Below are 16,850 nucleotides of genomic sequence, written 5' to 3'. Positions count from 1 at the left end.
TAGCTTGACTTCAGTAGGATGGCAGACAGGGCTGTGGCTACCATTAGGCTGGCTGGCTGTCTACACTGTACATTCTCTAGCTTTTTATAAGCTGCTTAAACCTAGTTTTAGACTCTGTATATATTTAGTTTTGACTACTTTCAAAGATAAACAAATATAAATAAAGTGAATAAATGAGTTATGAGTATGAGTATTCATCCACCACGGTTGTATTACTGCTCGGACAAGGCTTTGAAACCAGAATCAGACCTTCAGCGTGGGAAGGCCTTCCACTCACTGTATGATCATTTTACAGTATGTTTCCTGTAAAGAACTATTGAAGCCTCTGCTAAATATGTGGAAGAGTTTTAGAGTTCACATCATTTGGTTTACTTAACTTGGTTAAGTGTAATGATTCCCACACACATTTTCATTTTTCACATCAAATCGAAACTTGCAGAAAATAAAACAAAAAAAAACACAATAATAAAATAGAGGCAAAATAAATAAAAGTGTGTCAAGAACATGACAACTTGTGTCTTTAGAAAAAAAAGTGTTTCTCTTTATAATGGCACATCAGTTGATCTGAATACAATTAACTTTTAAACGCTGTTAAAGCAACAAAAAAAGGATCCAGTAACAGCCTGTAGAAAAGATGATAACTCAGTTACAACACTTGCTTCTGTTTGCTTTGGATGTGACATGTGTTCTCAGTAGCCTGCATGATAAAGGGTTTGAGATGGCCTGTAGCCTTCACAAGACAGGTCATTGATCCTGTCAAGGCTGACATCACCCAGGAACATTTATAGAAATGGTTTGGTGACATCTTTCAAAGAGTCTGTGCTGCTGTCCTCCTTACCTCAGCACTGTCCACCCAACCGATGATCCAGGAATCTACCTAACTATAATACAACTGCACCAAGGCAGTATCCAGCCACTCAGCAGTCACAGCAAGACACATATTTCATTCTAAAGTCTAAATGTATGCAGAGACATGGGGCAGATCTATCAACCACTCCTTAGTTCAATAAAAAAAAAAATGCTTACTAAGAATCCTTCTTCAGTGAAATGAAATGGATTTAAACACTGGCACAAAGTTTGTCTCGGTTATTTAGGGAAATGACATGCTCTTATTATGAAATGCCGGTGTTAGTGTGATCATCTGCTTTAACTTGACGCCTGCTCAGAATATGACTCAGTGAGGGACGGACTTCAGAGCTGATTAGCTATACAGAAGTACTGTTATTTCCTCTGAAACACACACACACACACACACACACACACACACACACACACACACACACACACACACACACACACACACAGTGTTGGGGCAGGTGACAGTGTGATATCTGTGACATCAGCTAGTTGGGACATCATGAGCAACAGCCTGAAATTGTCTTATCACCCAGAGCTGTAAAACATATGGGAGAGAAGAGGCTTCCTTTATTGTCATTGCACAGAGTAGAACCAATCGTGATGGTCCATTCACACACATATTCACATATATCAAAGACGAATTAAAAATGGGAATAAAAATTATTGATTTAACCTGTAAGTGGCCCTGTATACAGGTAAAATACAGATAATATACAGGTAAAAAACAGGTAATATGAGGTAATATACAGGTTAAACTGTTGCCAATAAATATGGACTGTAGTGTGAGTATGGTAGTGTCAGTGTATGGCTCTGGATACGGCTGAGTCGGAGTCTGTCTGTGACTGGATGGACATGAAGTGTCCACCAGAGGGAAGCAGGGGTCACAGATGGTGGTCCAGGGCAGGATGTTCTGCTGAACAGTTCCTCCACGCTGTGGATGGACAGCAGCAGCCTCTCCTGCAGGTTGCTCTCTCCTGAGAACCAACAGGAAGTGGAGTCGCTGTGTGATGTTAGTAGCCATGTGCTTAACATAAAAAGTCCATTGGTACGTCTCAGCTTCCTTCCATCTGTCCATCCGTGTTTCCTCCACTTGCTTTCCCTCCTCCCCTCCTCTCTGTATCCTCGCTCATAGCTCCTCTGAGATCCCTCCTCCATCCTTTATCCTCGCTCTTCCATCCGGGCTCCTCACGAAGGAGGGCCCGAACAACTTCCGGTTCAAGGGAGTAGCGAGGAGACATTCCTCTAATATGTAACCTATGTTTTCCTGTCTGGGTGTGGGTTTCTGCTGCCGCCACCAAAGCTGTCTGAACGTCCTCTGACCATCAGACGGTGAACCCATCGACAGTATATAAACTGGACCAACAGATCCCGTGTCTCTGGACGGAGACCAGTGAAGGATATTAGAAGTCACTTTTCTGGTGAGTGCTGAGCGTTACTGAGCAGCCTCCAACTGAGAGAGACAAAGTAAATGTGACGTGAGCAACGTGTCTGAAAGTTGGAAGTCTTCTGGTAGCTGTGCCAAGAGAAATCTCAATCATTCCCAATCTTACAGAGACAGAGAGCGTAGGTATATGTAAGGAGATAACATGGGCACAGGCTAATTATTGCTAACTAAAATGCTAGTTAACATTAGTTATTAAACTTAAGTCGAAACTGCCTGCGAGCTTCTCCTGTACTATGTGGTAATTCCTCTACTGTGCGACAGTAAGTTGCGTGGTTATGACATAATCGTTAACCTATTTTTACAAAATCTTCTGCTACCGAGCCATAACGTGAGATACGAGGTAATGGAGCCTTTTATACATTGTCCTGTTTCTTTAGAAATAAACAACGGCCAAATAGAGTCTTTAAACGCTTCAGATGTAAAGTTATTTGCTGTCAAAGTGACGCCAAAATGAATGGGAGTCAATGGAATTCTAATGTGAGGTGATCATTTGGTAGCATCAAAATGAATGGGAGTCAATGGAATGCTAATGGGAGGTGATCATTTGGTAGCATCAAAATGAATGGGAGTCAATGGAATGCTAATGGGAGGTGATCGTTTGGTAGCATCAAAATCGCACCATAGGAGTTTTGAGTTCCGGGAAACATTGAAGTCTGTTTTTTTTATGATTAACAGTTTTTATTAGTTGAAAAACAACACAGAACATACATCTCACAACATGAATCCCCCCCACACAGAACCCCCCGCTCTTTATCACCCCTCCATTAGAAAAATTAAGACAAGATGAAATAATAACCATAATATTCACACTAAACACTAAAACACTAAAATAGACGTCTGTAATCAAAGTCTTTTCTATATCCTTCCATCTTGCAGTATCATCTTGATTAGATAATCATTAGATAATTGACTACTATTTCATCCCGCAGATCAGTCCCCCCCTGTGTGTGGGACAGTGGTATGTTCCAGGGTTGTGTCCACTGCAGTGTACCAGTCTACCTGTAGACTCTAACTGTGAGAGGAGAGCAGAGGTGACTGGAGAGCATGGCTGCCCCTCAGAGAGGAGATCTGTCAGCGTCGGAGAGGAAGATCCTGCAGCTGATCGCCACCGGTGAGCACTGCTCTCTTACACACTTTACACGCTTTATATATATATACAGTATCTCACAAAAGTGAGTAGACCCTTCACATTTTAGTAAATATTTCATTTAAGTATTAAATGTGCTGTCCCCTCAAAATACAGTCATGTGAAAAAATTAGGATACCCATGCTAAAGTTGATTAAAAAGAGGGAAAAAAAATCATCTTTTGGAAATTGATCTTAATGCCTTAATTAAAAAAATGAGGAAAAATCTGATATTTAAAGACACCAATTTTCTTTGTGAATGAATAATGTATCGTAAAAAAAATAAATGTTCTTCCTTAACATACAGGGGGCATAAGTCAGTACACCCCTATGTTAAATTCCCATAGAGGCAGGCAGATTTTTATTTTTAAAGGCCAGTTATTTGGATCCAGCATACTATGCATCCTGATAAAATTCCCTTTTCCATTGGAATTAAAATATCCCCACATCATCACATATCCTTCACCATACCTAGAGATTGGCATGGTTTTATGTCCGTTAGCCTAATAGCTGGTTTGATTTGCATTTAGAGATGATTTTATGGAAAGTATACCAATCTCTAGGTATGGTGAAGGGTATGTGATGATGTGGGGCTATTTTAATTCCAAAGGCCAAGGGAACTTTATCAGGATGCATAGTATACTGGATCCATGAAATAACTGACCTTTAAAAATAAAAATCTGCCTGCCTCTATGGGAATTTAACAAAGGGGTGTACTGACTTTTGTTGCAAGCGGTTTAGACATTAATGGCTGTGTGTTGAGTTATTTTGAGGGGACAGCACATTTACACTGTTATACAAGCTGTGCACCTAATACTTTACATTGTAGCAAAGTGTAATTTCTTCTAGTGTTGTCCCGTTAAAAGATAAAATGAAATATTTACTAAGATGTGAGGGGTGTCCTCACTTTTGTTAGATAGTGTGTATATATATATATATATATATATATATATGTATGTATACATGTATGAATTGTGTTGATGTAAGTTCATTTAGACATCCATCCTTTGTGCACTCTGTGTTGCTGCCCACATTCTGACTGTGTCTGCTTTGGTCTGCAGGTGATGTACAGGAAGCTGCCCAGCTGCTCGCTAGCAAAGAAGTACGAGTCAACTGTTTGGACGAGGTACGGTCATTTGAAGTAACCCTGTGTGGGCCCCAGCCCAAGGTTGAGAAACTCTACCACAGCCCTGCTTCACTCTCATGTTCTGGTTTGTGGTGCTCAAAGTGATACGGAATTACAGGAGGCTCATGTTACAAAATGAACTCACCCACAATGTCAGTTATGTCACGGTAACATATGTTATTCATTGTGATGGAGCCATATGGTTGAGAGCTGTGATAATAGCATCACGCCACTCCAGACTGTCTGAGTGTCAGGATCAGCTGAGGCGGCACACACACACACACACACACACACACACACACACACACACACACACACACACACACACACACACACACACACACACACACACACACACACACACACACACACACACACACACACACACACACACACACACACACACACACACACACACACACACACACACACACACACACATACACTTGGAAAGCATACACAGGAAGCGGTTACTGTGCGGAGCTGCTGGAGACCAAAGCAGAGCTAAAAGAGAGAGAATATTGGACTGACATTCATCAGGTGGACACAAACAAAACTCCTGATGAATGAGCATGTTGCTCATGTTGCTCTGTGTTGGCTGATGTGTACGCCATATCAACTTTATAAGGTGATAATAATATATCAATGTTGTATTTTCAGCTTGTTGGGATCAAACACCTGGATTAATGCTGCTTTGAGTAAATACCTGGCTTGCTTCTTTGCAAATATATAAACTAACTGCTCATGTAATGTTGCCTCTCTCCTGTGTTTCTGAAGTATGGCATGACTCCCCTGATGCATGCAGCCTATAAGGGCAAGGCCGACATATGCCGTCTGCTGCTGCAGCATGGGGCTGATGTCAACTGCAACCAGCATGAATATGGATACACTGCTCTCATGTTCGCTGGCCTGTCAGGTACACCTGTGTGTGTGTGTCACTCCGCTTTTTACCTTTATCTACGGTTCTCTTGAAGTTTAGATGAATTTAAATGTGGTTACACTAACATTCTTTGTCATTTTAGTTTAGAAAAAGAATTGTTGGTGCAATGTAGTGTTATATTTCTAAAAAGAAAATGACTGACCCGCATGCTCCAGGGAAGACAGACATCACGTCCATGATGCTGGACGCAGGAGCAGAGACGGAGATGGTGAACTCTGTGGGTCGTACTGCTGCTCAGATGGCAGCGTTTGTGGGTGAGACAGGCTCACACTATGCTGACTGTGTGTGTGTGTGTGTGTGTGTGTGTTGGGGGGAGGGGGTGCATCTCTTATCATCTTAACCTGGACACTCTCCTTCCAGGCCAGCACGACTGTGTCACGGTGATCACCAACTTCTTCTCGCGGGCGAAGCTGGAGTACTACACCAAACCACAGGGGCTGGAGAAGGAGCCCCGGCTCCCCCCCCGGCTGGCAGGACCCCTACATAAGGTCATCATGACCACCAACCTGAACCCGGTCAAGGTGAGGCCCGCTCCCATAACAAGTTTACTGCAGGTGACTGTACATGCACGGTACATGTGAACACTTTGACGTGCTGGTGGCACTCGATGAAATGTGTCATTAGGATGCAACCTCTGGGGACCTTCCATATCCATGTCCAAAAGGGAAAACTCCCTTCGGAAAGAAGATAGCCATCACTTTATTCAGCTTCAGTTCTGAGTTCTTAGCTCGTGAACAGTGACCGTAATACTTAATTCATACAAACCCACAAAATCCACAAAATTTACCATTAAAAAAAGCAAAACTTGAGTAACAAGCATCTTACCAGAAAAGGACTTTGGTAGAAGTTAAAGGTGCAATATGTAATACTGACAGCAGTGTTTAAAGATAAGTGGCATCACACTCTGTCTGCCACTTGTTGTCTGTAGCTGGTTGTGCTTTGCATGTGTGGGATTTTGAAACGTCCTTAAATTCGGGAATTGTTTGTTTATTCAAGTCAGAATAAAGACAAGACAGTCCAAAGTAGTGCTATTTTGCACATTTTTGTGGGTCTGAGGTGTATTTCACATTTTAGTTGCCAAAGCTCCGCTGCTTTCTTCGACCCTCTCTGTGCAGTGTGAGAGGGGCCAGCGGCTAGAGCGGCAAAAACCAATGTATGCTTCTTTTACCTATATATTTAATGATATCTTTTACAATTCTAATCCAAACAATATCAAACTTGGCACTGCACTTGCTTGTGCCCGTAGCAAGACACCTGTCAAGGTTGAAATCCATCGGACTAATGGTTCTAGAGATATGCGCATAACACACACACACACACACACACACACTCCTGCAATTTATGGATAGAAGCACATTTCAGCAACAGAGCAATTCAAAGTGCCTACATAAAATATTGAAGAGCAGTTAAAACAATTAAAACATTTGTTAAAGAGAATATAAAAACAGCTCAACTAGAATGGATGGCAATTTCTCTACAACTCTGGATGGATTTGTGTTCCCCAGAGGATAAAGCCTACTGATCCCTGAGTTTTCCCTTAGCATCACCATGAGGTTGCTATTTTTATTTAGTTTAAAATTTCTCTACAACTACTGGATGGATTGCAATAACGTGGTACACGCTGTAAAAATTACCAGGGTGGTTCTACTTAAAAATTTAAGTTGAATTGCTGCCTTAAAAATGTGAGTAAAGCCAACATCAAGAATAGTGTAGTTTCAACCCACAAAGTTAGATTATAGAATATGTTTAATTAATGATCATTTATTGTTAGAACTTGATACTGTGAGTTAAAACAACCATCTATCTTACATTGTATATTCAAGGAAACTTGCTTCCTTTTGTCAAACAAAAAAAACCCACATTTTTCAACTAACTGTGTTCATACCAATTGTCTTTTCAAGTTAGGTGTACTCATGTTTTTAAGGCAGCAATTGAACTTATACTTTCAACTTAAGCAGACTAATGTTTTTACTAAAAGATCACACACTGTAATAAATTTCATGTTAGTTTAACTTGGAAATGCAAGTTCACCTTCAGCCTTGAAAATCAAAGTTCACTCAACTTGAAGACTGCTTTTGTTTCAACTTAGAAATTAAAGTTAATGAGGTTGATGTAACTACAGTGTTCTAGTTTTGTTAAAATTGTTATTTTAGTTGATTTAACTTTGTATTACTTGGTTTTAACTTCATACTTTAAGTTAAAATAAATAATTTTCTTTCTTTAATAATGCAAGAAACCTTACTTGCTTAGTATAACAGACATACTTTTCTACTTTATTACAACTCACAGTTTAAAGTTATAATAACATAACCACATTTATAGCAGAGATAGTGTGGGTGCTTGGGTGCAGCTGCCCCAATGCCCTGTGCGAAATAGGAGTCCCTCTAAATCCACCGATCTTTTGTCACTTGGGACACACTGCAGATTAATGGCTGAAGGAAGCCTATTACTGCTCAGAGTCTAATGCTGCAATACTCCAGCTCTTCTTATCAAACATAACAGTCACTTAACTCATGGTTACAAATGTAAACCAGCACAACAATGACTATTACCAGGCAACAAAACACTACATTCTAAGCACACATTAATAAACAGAATTCATAAAGTTACATTTGTATTTTGAACAAATTGCAAACTTTTCAGCAAATTTTAACACAACTCTATTTACCGCCTTGCATCATGTGAATTGACCAGCCAATGAACCAATTGCACCTGACTGCAATACGTAGATTGGGGTTGGGCTAAATGTGGGCGGAGCTAAACATTTTACTTTTGAAAAGTACTTTTCAAGTACATTTCAATTTGAGAAGAAAGTGAAATGCCAAATTCACAATTCACAAGCCTTTGACAGGTACTAATGCTTTCTTGTTTGCCACAACACGTGTTATATTATAGTAGAAATTTGCATAGGCTACATCACTTATCTGCGGTGTATAATTAATTTATTGTGTCCATGCTTTAACTATGCCGTCAAGACAGGTTATTTTAAAATCACAAGTCAACCATTTTTGTTGCAACATGCACTTTTTTTTTCAACTGATAACTTACATACAACATACCCAAGTTCAATCAACACATACATATCTGATAAAAAAATGTAAATAGTTGACCCAATGAATACATGCAAGTTTAACTTTCAAAAGCTCATAAAGTTGTGTTCAAAATCCAAAACTTGTATAAGCTTGTTCAGTTAAAAATAAGAAATAAGTGGACATAACTAAATGGGTCTGTACTTTTTTACAGTGCACATATCCTTGGTTACCAGAGGATGAATGCTTATGAACTTGGTGATCTGCTTATGTACTGTCCTCCCTGTCTCAATCAATGACATTATTCCGTCCAGAAATGTTTTGTCTAACCACCTGTCCAATCTGTCAGATAGTCCTGCTGGTGAAGGAGCACCCTGTGCTGGTGGACATGACCGCCCTGGAGAAGTGTTACCAGGTGATGGACATGCTGTGTGAGCAGTGTGTGAAGCAGGAAGACATAAATGAGGTCCTGGCCATGAAGATGCATTACATCAGCTGTGTGCTGCAGAAATGCCTGGCCTTCCTACACAAACAAGATGACAATCTGGACGCACTTGTTAAGAGGTGAGGCTTCTGAGTGTGTCCTCTGAATACAGGAGCAGCAGCACTCCCAGAACTCATTTTATTTTATAGTTGCTTTCACTGATTACAGCTGATGGGTAGATCAGCATCAAGTTACCGGCATAATAGTGTTTATATCAATATGTGGATTGCTATTAAGGGCTCGGTCCTTTCTCTTTTTGACCATTGCACACTTTTGTATAGTCTTGGCATCCCATCTTATGACTCTCTCTCCTCTTATCTTGATATGGTCATGTTCTGTCGATCAAACCAAGCCACCCTCTTCATACCCTCATCATATGAGGGTATGCGCGTCCCACATGTGGCGGTCCGTCCTGTTGTTGTGGCCGGCGTGTGGCGCCTCATTTTACCCGTTGTTGCGTCCCCCCAGAGCAGGTTTGAAAATCGTGACCTGTACACGTTCAAAATTCGTGGCGTGTACACAAAATAAACGTAAAAAATCGTGACCTGTACACAAATTAATAAATCAAAATAACGTGACTATTTCACGACCTGGCGTGAGACCGGGTTGGAGGAAACCCATAGCAGTCCAACACTCAGCTACAGTAATCATGATAAATACCAAAACCATAGTGGGAGTTGGTGTTGTAGCATGGTTGCCTTTAAGGGTACTATTGAAGCATTTTTCAGAATTGCCTTATCTGATTCATAATAATGCTGAGACACCATGCATTTTCTGTTGTGTATTATGATGATGTGTTGGGAATATCTTCTGCTGAGATTTATTTATTATTCTATCATTGGGATCATTTTGATGCTCTGATGTCTGATAGGGTGACAGGAACAAGGGTTCAGGTGTAGTGCACTCTTGGACTACCGGGATCTCACAGGTTATGTGAGTGAACTAGCACATTTCAAAAATTAAATTAATGGTTTGAAATCGTGCTGGGTGGTATAGGCTAGTCTCTTTTCACAAAAACTCTATAGACTACTGACAGTTGCCTACCTGCAAGAGTGTTTCTCAAAAGAGCAAAGAGTTTTTAAAAGCGGCTCCTGCCACTCGCTGGTTACCGCCAGAAGTTCAGCGTGTTGAACTCTGGCAGAGCAGAATCTGTGCACGTTCACATGCAACTGCCACCTTCCCCTTGTTGAAATGACTGGAGTGTGCGATTTACCGTTCAGCGGTGTGAAAGCCACATAAGGCATTACTACCAATATCTGTCATCAAGAGCATTTCAGCACAGTTTTCAGAACTAATCTCTGTCCACATTTACACCTGAAACCTGGCAGGCATCAACATACTTTACTTTCGGGAAAGGGAAAGTCATCCAGCGTGGGAATAATTGGGTTAATGGAAAACGTGTGCTGAACGATAATCTTAGCAGAAACTTTAGTAGTAGTATTTTATAGTAGTAGTACCTGCTTCAGATTGATCTGAGACAGGTACCAACAATCCATTCCATCGTCATCCACATATCCGGGGTCGGGTCGCGGGGGGCAGCAGCTCCAGCAGGGAACCCCAAATTTCCCATTTCCGAGCCACATTAACCAGCTCTGACTGGGGGATCCTTAGACGTTCCCAGGCCAGGGTGGAGATATAATCCCTCCACCTAGTCCTGTGTATTCCTGAGGCCTTCTCACAGCTAAATGTGCCTAAAAAACCTTCCTAGGGAGGCGCTTACCAAGTATCAACGAAAATGTGTTTAATTATAATCATACCCAAATGACATGCCATGCCAGTTCTTGCTAGTTCTGCTACATGCATTGCTTTTGCTGATTTGCACAGTTTACTGGACTGTCCTTTTCCTGCACACATATAGCAGGTCACATCTTTGGCTAGACACTGCCATTTTCCATGACCAGGGGCATGGCTGCCAATCACATGGTGCTTTTGACTTAGTTGATGTGTGTGATTTAGGTTCTTGTGTTTTCTATTTAAATTTTTAGGTTCCCTTCTGAGCTCTGTTTGCTGTCACTTTGGATTGTCTGGCACACTCCAGACGCTCTCACCACTCCCTCTGTTGGACTGATTCATTTAGTTTCTTTGCTATAGTTGATATATCTTTATATATTAAACTAGACTTACATATCAAATTATTTTATTTACAATGAATTTCATTATACTGCTATACCTATTTCTATTATGTTATTATGCTATTGTAGTAGTAGTAGTAGTAGTAGTAGTAGTAGTAGTAGTAGTATTCTATTATTATTACTGTTACATTGCACTTATACTATATGTTACAGCTCATACTACACTACCGGTCACCAAGTCATATACTGCATTATATTTGTGGTATATGCTGTTTATTCTATTCTAGACTCGCTGCAATTAATCATATACCATGTCACTTTAACTTTTCTCTTACCTTGTAACTTGTCTTTCATTGTTCTTGTGTACTTCATTTAATTTTACTCTTTTAACATCCATTTTATTTTACTTTATTTTTCTTATTTTCTTATTCTCATTTCTGTCTTGCGCTGTGGCAACACTGGAATTTCCCCTCTGGGGATCAATAAAGGATTATCTTATATTAATAAACAAACTGCATCTGTGAGAACTGCAATCTCTCAGATAGACTGGTATCTCTCAGTCTTCCACCGTGCCATACTGTGGTCTCTCTCCCCCATGCAGTACATGTGAACATGTGTTCACCTGGTTAGCTTGTAAGCTCAGATGTAGAACACCGTGATATCCTCCTTGAGCTCTGTGTCACAGCTACTGCTGGTGTTGCAACTGCTGACTGTGTTACTCTGTTACTTTGATGGTAATCTGCACATTAGAATGTGAGATGTGAAATGTTGGTCTGAGGATGGAAGCTTAATAATGCAGAGGTTCATCCTCTCGGGACCCAAAATATCTACAACAAATAATAAAGGAAGGAACCACTAGGAACAACACACCCTGTACAATGGTACAGGAAAAACCATTGAGAGCAAACTTGGAATTTAAAGCTTTAAGAGATGTTATGTCTTTTTTTGTTATCCGTGACCTGCGTCCCAGCCTGCTGAAGGGGAGAGACAGCGATGGCTTCCCACAGTACCAAGAGAAGTTCATTCGGGACTGTATCAGGAAGTTTCCTTATTGTGAGGCCACGCTCCTTCAGCAGCTGGTGAGGAGCATTGCACCAGTAGAGATTGTAAGTGAAGAACATATCAGAGAACTGAAGTGTAGTATATAGGATATCATTTTTAGCAAAAAGGATCAATGAGGGATAATGTTGTTGTAACTTTAAGACACACTTATATCTTATTTTTAGGGCAATGAACCAACAGCGTTCTCAGTGTTGAACCAGGCCGTAACAGGTCAGATGGCGATTGTAGATGCTGACTACTGTGCTACATGTGGGGAGAGGGGAGCACAAAAGAGGTGCTCCCTTTGTAAAGCAGTAAGTCAAAGTCTTCTGTAATGTAATTCAGTCATGTCATGAGAAATTTCAATGTTGAATTACGTCCAGGTCATTGTCTTTTATTTGTCTTAGGTGACTTACTGCAGTGTGACGTGCCAAAAGCTCCACTGGTTCACCCACAAAAAGATGTGCAGGTCTCTGCAGGAGCAGGATGCCGATCTGGAGAAGGATGCTCCGAAGTTTAAAGAACTGAAAGGTGAGGTAGAAGAATTCTTTTTTTTAAAGAATACTTCACTCAGGATTTAAATTGAAGAAAACAATATTTACTTAAGCTTTGGATGAATACATAGAGGGAATTTCATAGCAGTCATGAAATCTCTAAACCAGATTAACAATCATGGGTAGATTGAAGCAAAAGGTATTGGGCTGGGCTAATCAAGGATTCTGAGTGACAGCAAAAAGTGAATAGAACTCAGGAAATCCCAGACAGGCTATCTAACAATACGATCTGATCCAATCTGTGGCTGGCTCATTTGGCTAATCCCTTCAGCACCTATGACAATCTAGTGTCTCTGTCTGCCTTGGGGGGTCTGGTAAGATTACCTCACATATAAATTCAAGAAAGCCTCTCAAAGGCTATCTAAGTTTACACACAGTGATCTGTATAGAAATGGAAATAACCACCCAATACCAATGATAAACAAATTAATTAAAGGCTGCTTCCTAGAAAAGGTAATTCATGCCTTCATTACATCCAGGCTGGACTATTGAAGCTCCCTTTATTTAGGCCTTCCCCTTCATTAGGTTGCCTTCAGATGGTCCATAGTGCAGCTGCAAGGATGCTGACTGGTACTAAAAAATGTGAGCACATCACCCCAGTGCGATATGGCCTAAAAATAATATTCTCCGACCAGGGACGGACTGACAATCTATGTGTTCTGGAAAAGTCCAGAATGCACAGATTGTCCGTCCCTTTACTGGCTCCCTGTCCACTTCAGAATCCAGTTCAAGACCCTGCTGATTGCCTTCAAGGCTCTCAATGACCAGGCACCATCTTATATTACGGATCTTATTCAATGCCACTCAGCCTCGCCGTTTGTTTTATCTGAGGACAAATCTCTCCTCTCTATGTCCCCCGATCTCGACTCAAACTAAAAGCTGACAGAGCCTTTGCAGTTGCTCCACAACTGTGGAACCTGCTGCCTTTACATAGCAGGTGTTCTCTCTCAATTTCTGTTTTTAAATCTAGGCTAAAGACACATTTTTACTCTCTAATCTCTCAATCTGTAATAAATGTCTATAATTCAGTATCTGTGAATTGCTGCTTGTTGTTGTCGTTGGGATGATCTTCATGTGTTTTCCTTCTACTTTTATGTTTACATTTTAATGTCCTTTTATACGGTACCTAAGTGCGTTTTTTTACAGCACTTTGGTCAGCTTAAGTTGTTTAAGTGTAGCCTAGAAATCTAGACGCACCCTAGCGGCAGAAAATGTAATTTGCAGCCAGGGTCCGTCTAGCAACTCTCCGTTGGCTTGCGAACTGGAAAAACCAAATTCTGGTCAGGCCAATCACATCATGTAGAGAATCGGTGGGCGGGCATAACATAAGGACACCAGAGTTGCGACGGTTCCGCGTGAATTCCCTGCTACTTGAAAACAAAGAAGATGGCCGCTGCTGCTGGTGAACAGCGGTCTTTGGAATCGGCTTTGGCCGAGACTCTGGAAGACTCGGAGTTAAGCACTGAAGTCATTCTTAAAAAAAGGAAGATGTGTTCAGAGTTTTGCCGACCAGATACGGCAAAAGTTGAATCTATCAACTAGTGTTGCTCTGGTTGGCTAGGAGTGCAGAGGGAATTTGAAAGACAACTGTTTATCCCGCCCCTCGGATTGAGCCTGCCAATGGTGAGTTCCCAGACCCAACATCTTGATGTGGGTCTGGCTTGTCAGGCTAGTTTAAGTGTGCTCCAGAAATAAACGTCACTTACTTATTTACATACAGTAGGTTGCAGGGACTAGACTACTAGAATCTTCATACTCGTGTGATTGTATGCATCAAAGGGTAAAATTGAGCATAAAATCCTTGAGAGATTTAAAAATATGAAGATACATATACATTTTGCATTGCTATATATAGTCGGAGACAGGGACGGACTGGGGCTAAAAAAACAGCACTGGACTTTCTCCCAAATAGGCCCATCATCTGGCCATTCGCCCCTAGCCGTGCGCGACAGACACTAGCCAGGAAGTCCTGATACTATGCCACAATACTGTAGCCTATCAGACAAGGTATTCACAGCAAGTAACATCTCAAAACCAATGATGATAATTGGGGTTGTGTTTATTAGCCATTTGCGGTTGGTACCATCTTTACAACTAAACACTCTCTGTAGAGACAGGTGTTTAGGCTTTTGCTGAGGGTGGTAAGCAAAAAATTCTTCCAGGCTGTGACTATCTGACTTGAAATATTGTGATGTAGAGCATCCTGGGACATCCTGGCATATCCCTGCACTGTCCCTGTCATCTTTTGTGCTGCAACTATCTTCAACCTGAATAAACAAATGATTTCAAAGACAGGTTATTAGCTATTATTGATATAATATGTGTTGCTTTGTGTTAAAGAATTAGCATTGAATTTAACATTTTGTCAATGTCATATTACACTTTTGATTCATATTAAGGCTGTGAAATGATGAAAATGACTAGGCCCTATCAATGTTGTCTGTGAAGCTTTCACAACTAACCACCAGGTCTTTGCCAGTTCCACAATAGTAAACGCAAATATGAAAGACAAGGAAAAACTTCACTCTGAGACAGAAAGTGCAAGCTAGGATTTTTTGGTTAAACTTGCTTACATTTGGTGAATTATTTAGCACCCTCTCCCTGTTTTTTAGCACGTTTAGAGTGGTACCAATGCATGCCTGATGTTTTCCCGTTTATTTCAATACCATAGTCTTTATCCTAGCAGCAAAAGTGAGCTCACTACTACCTCTCATATACAACGCAATTTATTTCTAATGCGTTTAATGTTTCAAATTAACGTAGCATACAGTAAGTGATCGTATTAGTGCCCCCTGCTGTTGGCTGTTAATATCGCTTTTCTTAGATTTTTTTTATTTTAGATTCTCCGACCAGACAATCTGTGTGTTTTGGAATTCTGGACTTTTCCAGAACGCATAGATTGTCAGTCCGTCCCTGGTCGGAGAATATTATTTTTAGGCCATATCGCCCAGCCCAACGCAACAGACAGACAGATAACTACTGTGTATTTCTGCTCCCTGTAGATGATGAGAGCAACCTGGTTATGGAGACAGCCAACTTTCTGCAGCAGCTGTGTCTGCGGGCAGAGGAGCAGGTGGCTGCTGCCGGAGGCTGCCCTGCACAGCTCCTGGCTGGTCCTTCCACCTCTGCTCAGGGACCGTCCTGCACCCAAGACTGAGGCTCCTGAATGATGCTGACTCATCTCTTTTTTGGAAATTTTTACAAATGTTATGTATGGAGAGGTGAGGCGAAACAGAAACCATGTCAGCAGGGTACATCGTCTTTATATATTTAACACCACACCGTGTAGTTTCAGATAATCAGTAACACAAAAGCAGCTGCTTGAGGTTATTTTACATACTGGAAGCTGCAAAATGGTGAGGTATTGGAAATCCTGTAAGTTGATTTCAGCAAACACCCTTTTGGTCTGATTTGTAAATAAGAGAGGCATAAAGTGAAGTCTGATGTTGGTAATTCTAGCCTTTTCTGGCTGGAACAGGTACTCAGTACTGTTGAAGGCACCATTTGGACACATCTAAAGGTTTCTTCCTAAAGGGAGGCCACTGTTGCACTAAATGCTCGCTCTTGGGAGAATTATTGGAATTGTTGGGTCTTTGTAAATTATAGAGTATGGTCAAGAACTACTCGTACTTTTTAGCCTAAATCACTGTGTGTTTTATTTTTATTTTATCACCCTGTGGCTAATGCGCTATGTACAGCACTTTGGTCAGCGCAACCGTGTTTTAAATGTGCTAAACTTTACTTACTTACTTACTTACTCTATCTGTAATGTGTCTTGAGATAACTCTTGTTCTGATTTCATACTATAAATAAAATTGAATTGAGAAATTTAATTGAATCTAAACTCCATCACTTAATCACAAAAATCTATGATTTGGCATCTCAGATAATAACGATAGACCTCTTTCTTTCTCATTAAGTTTCTTAGCTCGGTACCTCACAACTTTATGAATTCATTAGCATGTAGACCCGGGAAAAGGTTGTTCATAGGTCATAACAAGCAATTGATATGACTGGTTTGTTTGCATATCAACAGACATAGGAAGAGAAGAGTGTGTTGGAAATTGATATTTATATATATTATGTTGGACGATTCTACCCTCAATGACAACATTCTTTTTTTCAAATTCTGACTTTCAATGATATCGGTGCATTTCAAATATGGTAGGTTAGGGAA

At 40.7% G+C, this 16,850-nt stretch overlaps 1 protein-coding gene across 1 annotated transcript; it reads left to right on the top strand.

Annotated features, from left to right (window-relative positions):
• The first annotated feature begins 3,346 nt into the window (after positions 1 to 3,346).
• Positions 3,347 to 15,830, top strand: LOC114567789 (ankyrin repeat and MYND domain-containing protein 2). The gene is made up of 10 exons (XM_028596895.1): positions 3,347 to 3,413; positions 4,489 to 4,553; positions 5,331 to 5,469; positions 5,649 to 5,747; positions 5,854 to 6,014; positions 8,872 to 9,086; positions 12,049 to 12,184; positions 12,305 to 12,433; positions 12,527 to 12,650; positions 15,676 to 15,830. Exons 1-10 carry the CDS (start codon positions 3,347 to 3,349, stop codon positions 15,828 to 15,830), a joined length of 1,290 nt encoding a protein of 429 aa, XP_028452696.1.
• The last annotated feature ends 1,020 nt before the right edge of the window (positions 15,831 to 16,850 follow it).

The sequence above is a fragment of the Perca flavescens genome, chromosome 14 (genome assembly GCF_004354835.1).
Source record: "Perca flavescens isolate YP-PL-M2 chromosome 14, PFLA_1.0, whole genome shotgun sequence".
Taxonomy (NCBI): domain Eukaryota; kingdom Metazoa; phylum Chordata; class Actinopteri; order Perciformes; family Percidae; genus Perca; species Perca flavescens.
This window is presented reverse-complemented; position numbering and strand designations above follow the sequence as displayed.

Excerpts from the sequence above, each read along its gene's own strand:
- LOC114567789 (XM_028596895.1), top strand. The coding sequence starts at position 3,347 with ATGGCTGCCCCTCAGAGAGGAGATCTGTCAGCGTCGGAGAGGAAGATC. Across the intron at positions 12,185-12,304 it reads GCATTGCACCAGTAGAGATT|GGCAATGAACCAACAGCGTT; the intron begins GTAAGTGAAGAA and ends TCTTATTTTTAG. Across the intron at positions 12,434-12,526 it reads GGTGCTCCCTTTGTAAAGCA|GTGACTTACTGCAGTGTGAC; the intron begins GTAAGTCAAAGT and ends TATTTGTCTTAG.